The sequence below is a fragment of the Aspergillus versicolor genome (genome assembly GCF_001890125.1).
Source record: "Aspergillus versicolor CBS 583.65 unplaced genomic scaffold ASPVEscaffold_3, whole genome shotgun sequence".
NCBI classification, from domain to species: Eukaryota; Fungi; Ascomycota; class Eurotiomycetes; order Eurotiales; family Aspergillaceae; genus Aspergillus; species Aspergillus versicolor.
This window is the reverse complement of record NW_024467526.1, coordinates 1,059,945-1,065,168: the sequence shown is the minus strand read 5'-3', so window position 1 is coordinate 1,065,168 and position 5,224 is coordinate 1,059,945. Positions and strand designations below refer to the sequence as shown.

Here is a 5,224-nt window from a genome sequence, read left to right as displayed (position 1 = left end):
CGTTTCTCGCCCCTCCAAGCCTCTTTTGAGCTGTGTTCCTCTTCGACCAAAAAAGTCCCCTGCCCGTTTCCCACCCTCTTCACCTCTTCACCTTCCTCACCAGCGCCCCGGCCACTTCTCTTGCTTGCTTCATTTCGCTTCGTCCAACTCTAGACACACGCTCGTTAGCCCTCGTTTAACCTCATCCTAATTATCTGGCATCGCTCTTCGCGTTTCTTTTTTCCCACTTTATTTTTAGACACGTTTCCCCCCTGGCCTCCGCACGCTTCAATCAAAGCAGCCTCTCAAGGCCGCGACCTTTCGATTTTCAACGCTTCATATCTGATCAAACGCGCATCCTCAAAATGAGTAACGCCGAAGAGAAAGCGAGAACCTCCGGCGAGACCTCTCGCCCGGAGCCTTCTCTGCCTACCGTCAACCCTGCCGCTGAGAAGTCGGAGCCCCCGAAGCCTACCTTCCACCCGGCGGTCTATGTTACGTGAGTCGGGCCCGAGTCAAGAACTTTGGAAAAACAAATCATACTAAGACAGCGATGATATCAGTGCCTGGATTACCCTGAGTTCCAGTGTTATCTTGTTCAACAAGCACATCCTTGACTACGCCCAGTTCCGTGAGTGCAGCTCGTCCTGAACTTGTTTATTATATGCAAAGAACACCTCTAACGGGCTTTGGCCTTGGTTTTCAGGATTCCCCATCATTCTTACAACATGGCACTTGGCTTTCGCGACCTTCATGACCCAGGTTCTCGCTCGCACCACTACCCTCCTTGATGGCCGAAAGACCGTCAAGATGACTGGCCGTGTATACCTCCGTGCTATTGTTCCTATCGGTCTCTTCTTCAGTTTGAGTTTGATTTGTGGCAACGTCACATACCTCTATCTCTCTGTTGCGTTTATTCAAATGCTCAAGGTATGATCGGACGATCGAATTTGGATGAGATACAACGTACTTATTAATACTCTAGGCGACCACCCCGGTGGCTGTTTTGCTTGCGACTTGGGGCATGGGAATGGCTCCTGTCAACCTCAAGGTTCTCACCAACGTGGCTGTCATCGTTATTGGTGTTGTCATTGCTTCGTTCGGTGAAATCAAGTTCGTTTTCATTGGTTTCCTCTTCCAGATTGCCGGTATCGTCTTCGAGGCCACCCGTCTGGTTATGGTGCAGCGCCTTCTCAGCTCCGCCGAGTACAAGATGGACCCTCTTGTCTCTCTTTACTACTTTGCTCCCGTCTGTGCTGTGATGAACGGTGTTACTGCTCTCTTCCTTGAGGTCCCTACACTCACCATGGGCCACATCTACAACGTTGGAGTTTGGACTCTTTTGGCGAACGCCGTGGTTGCGTTCTTGTTAAACGTTTCCGTCGTTTTCTTGGTACGGGAATTTGGCGACCCCAGCGGCCTTAATACAGTTACACTAACAATCAATTATAGATCGGAAAGACATCTTCCTTGGTCATGACCCTCTGCGGTGTTCTGAAGGATATTCTCCTTGTTGCCGCCTCGATGATGATCTGGAGCACTCCCGTTACTGCCCTTCAGTTCTTCGGATACTCCATTTCTCTCATCGGTCTGGTTTACTACAAGCTTGGTGCAGACAAGATCAAGGAATACACCAGCCAGACTGGCCGTGCTTGGGCTGAGTATGGTGCCACCCACCCTGCCCAGCGCCGATTTGTGATCATCGGTGCTGCTCTCCTGGTTTTCTTCCTGTTTGTCGGATACATGGCACCCAGCTACGCCCCCGAGTCTGTGGCCAATGTCAAGGGCGTCCTTGGCGGAGCCACTGCCGGTAACGCTTAAAAACCTAGGCTGAATATCTAAAACACAGTTCCCAAGGGGATATTGAATTTGTGTTCTTGTGTTCCAACCGGGAAACGTCAAATCAAACACGAATTCGTGGTGTGTGTATGCTTCGGTGAAGTTGAGATGTTGAACGACAAAATTTTCCTATATTATTTGAACCCTTTATTTCTTCGTTTCAGTGGCCTCCATAGACTCCCAAGGCCTTTTTCTACTTCGATCTTAATGCCCTCGGCTGAAGCGAAACCGGAGCGGCCTCAGGTACGGCCTCATGCGGGGAATGCAGCTTGTACCTAGGAAACGCCCATCGCCCTCCTGATGTGTGACGTGACTGAACACCAGGCTCCAGACGGGACTTCTCATTTCTTTTAACTTTTCACTTTGTACCACATTTTACTAAACTTGGTTATGCGGTCGAATCCGAAGGGGTTATTGTCTTGTCTGATTTGGCTCAATGAACATTTGTCATGTTAACTAGCACGAGGTTCTGGTGTCAGATATTGCTTTCATCATCTGGCAGTCCTCCATACTACTTGATTATTCTTATTAGTCACTAGCTTATGTACCAGCAGAATAGAGTCATTGACTGTTTCGTTTCGCTCCAGTCTTCCCGCAGTTTCCAGTCCTGCCAGCTTCCAAGATTGCGTCTTCCAGCCTCCCAAATTCTTGGCAAATAGTTTTGCCTCAGGCATGCTCACGGCTGACTTGCATAAATGGGGCAACTCAGCCAACAACCAATGAGCTGTTGGGGAAGCCTTCCGACTTTTTATTGTCGGATAACCCAATCAGACGCGGCGGTGGCACTCCAAGGAGCTCCAGTGTGGAACGACGCGCGGACCGGGCTTTTACCCTAAACCAATTAAACTTCAATATGAGATGCAGCCCCGTCTCGAAAAGCCAATCACCCGACAGTCCTTGCAGGGCGATCTGAGCCTGTGGGGCTGCAAATGATACGGTATGGTATGGTATGCGGGCGAGAAGGTTGCAGGGGAAACGGCAAATTGCGAGGGCTGGGCTCGGTAATATTCGGTAATGAGACGGCGAAAAGCTGCACTCCGCACCAGCCGGCGCATCTGCGCTTCTGCAGCTCATCCGTGAAATCACCAAATCGCATGAAGCTCCGCGCCAGTGGACGGCCGTCAATTGTCTTGAAGTCTCGTCCGCATCCGTCAACCTCTTCCTCTTCCCTTCTCCTCACTCTCGCTCCTCACGAGACTGATCTCTTCATCTTACTTCCCTCTCTCGCCTTATTCTCTCCTTGCCCTCTTGCACGCCCTTTCTTTCCTCCTTCTATCTATACTTCCCACCTGCCTTGCCTCGTCCAACCTCACGTTACCTCATTGTCTCTCTCCACCACCTGCCTTACTGTCGACCTTCGGCCGTCACATCCGCCTGGCCGACATCATACAACTTTTAGGTGCTTCTAACTTCTTGTCTAGCTCACTTGACTACACAGATCGGATACCTCACGTGCGTGTCGCATCTCTCAATAGCTGACCGCGCCCCAATCCTCCCTTCGACGATTTGCCTCCACCATGTGTCCAATGCTTGTCAGTTCCCTTCGAGACGGCCCAACAATGATCCTATCTCCTCCTCAGGACCATGCCTTCCTTCAATTCCCTCATCAGCGGGAGCCGGGACCATCTCCTGGCGTCAGTTCTCGACCCCCATTTACAAATGGTTTCTCATCTGGGGTGAACCAGATGAACACCTTTGGGCCTTCGACCTCTTCAGGCCTTACCGCCGGTAGCAAGCCGTCTCGAAAGAGATCGCGTGATGATGTCACGGCCGAAGAATCTCCTAGCGAGCGTGCTCCAAAAGTCTCGATCCCGCCGCCGCCTCCTCCCGAGGAGGAGCCAATCTATGGAGAAGGCATGACTCTGCTCAACCCTCGCACCGGGATGGCACTGTCTGCAGAAAGTCAAACAGGGACTTGGTACGAGGAGGCTCTTGAGAATGCTATGACCGCTCCGCCACCTACTGCGTCTCAAAATCACGCGTCGTCTCAAGCGAGCCGCAAGTCACAACGTCTCGATCCCTCAGCCCCTAGCCTTGACGACATCGCTTCCTCTCGAATCCAAAAACAACTTCAAGATAACGACAGTGACGAGAACCGCCGTATTCTCAATGCCTCCTCTGCTCGCTCGAACCCTTTTTCATCCGAAGAACCGTTGGTTGACGATGCCACCCGACTTCTTGGGATTAGTTGGCAACGTGTTCAAGCCGACGATGCCGACATGGCTGCTGCCATCCGTGGATGGAAGAAGTGCATCGACCGCCAATTCTCTCAGTACCTCGCCGATGCCGAGATCCTCATGAAGAACCGCGCTCTCAACGCTTACCTTGTTTCTGCTCGACCAATGATCCCTTTTGCAGGACCCGCCCAAATGCCTGCCTTTTATCTTTTCAATGATGACCTGACTCAAGGTCAACTTGTGGCTTCATCTTGGGAGGCTTCCCTCCGAAACCTTCAAACGTCGCCTGTCTTATTCGAGGGCACAGAGATTCTCAACGCCTCCGACCGGCCGTCCAGCTGTGGCCAGAATGTCTTGGGCGTAAACCCCGTCGAAACGGGACTTCCTCTTCTCCAAACCCTCACTTCCCAGCCCTCAAATGCTGGTGTTGGATCGAATGATGGCATGGTCCAGGGAACGGGAATGGACATTGACATGTAAACGCCATTCATCCTCCTTCAAACAGTCAGTCCAATATGTCGCTCGCCATTAACGAAACACCTTAACATATCGCGCCAAATTTAAACGAAATGCGAGTTCTCGAAATCTTTAAACGTCATGCGGTCCGCCAACTCGTCAGACGATTTCCGGCTCGTTTTTGCCACGTATTGCATCTACTGATCTCACCATTTGGCAGTATCGTCGTCGTTTTGTTTTCGCTCTCGTAATATTTTTTCTTTCGAAAGATATCGACAAAATGTTTGTGGATTTCTTTTCTTTTCTTTTCTTTTTTACTTTTCTTTCCCCTGCCTTTTTTCATGCTTCTTCCTGTTTGTGATTTCCTTCCTGGGTTTGCTTTTGGCGTAAGTAGGACACGGTTCGGTTCGGTGGTGGGTTCGGGGATGGGTTCTCTTCTATTTGCTCTCTGTTTCCTCTTTTCTTTTTTTTTACGATTCTGTTTTATCCCTTTTCTTTCTTTTCGATATTGCTGGCACTTAGTGGGCTGGTATAGGAGCGCCTTGCTATTTTTTTCAGCAGTCCTGCTTCCATGACTTCCATGAGTAAGCAGCGCGAACGCAGCTATGCATACATGAAAGAAAAGAAATTATGAATAAGAAAGAAAAAAATTGAGCTGTCATTGGATTTCTATTTTAACGCTTTTGAAACTTCAATGTAGATTTGGGAGCATGCAAACTTGTCCAGGTGGATTAACTGGGCTTGTAGGGCTAATGCACCCAAGTCTAGGGAAG

The 5,224-nt window shown here is 50.2% G+C and overlaps 2 protein-coding genes across 2 annotated transcripts; both read left to right on the top strand.

Annotated features, from left to right (window-relative positions):
* Positions 1-344: 344 nt before the first annotated feature.
* glfB (UDP-galactofuranose transporter) lies at positions 345-1,800 on the top strand (the record flags this gene model as incomplete). Its single annotated transcript, XM_040817055.1, has 5 exons — positions 345-478; positions 543-610; positions 686-909; positions 965-1,372; positions 1,432-1,800. 5 exons carry the CDS (start codon positions 345-347, stop codon positions 1,798-1,800), a joined length of 1,203 nt encoding a protein of 400 aa, XP_040665717.1.
* A 1,535-nt stretch (positions 1,801-3,335) lies between these two features.
* On the top strand, positions 3,336-4,475 carry ASPVEDRAFT_26716 (uncharacterized protein; the record flags this gene model as incomplete). Its single annotated transcript, XM_040809940.1, has 1 exon — positions 3,336-4,475. The coding sequence occupies one exon, from the start codon at positions 3,336-3,338 to the stop codon at positions 4,473-4,475; it is 1,140 nt and encodes a 379-aa protein (XP_040665716.1).
* Between the last annotated feature and the right edge of the window lie 749 nt (positions 4,476-5,224).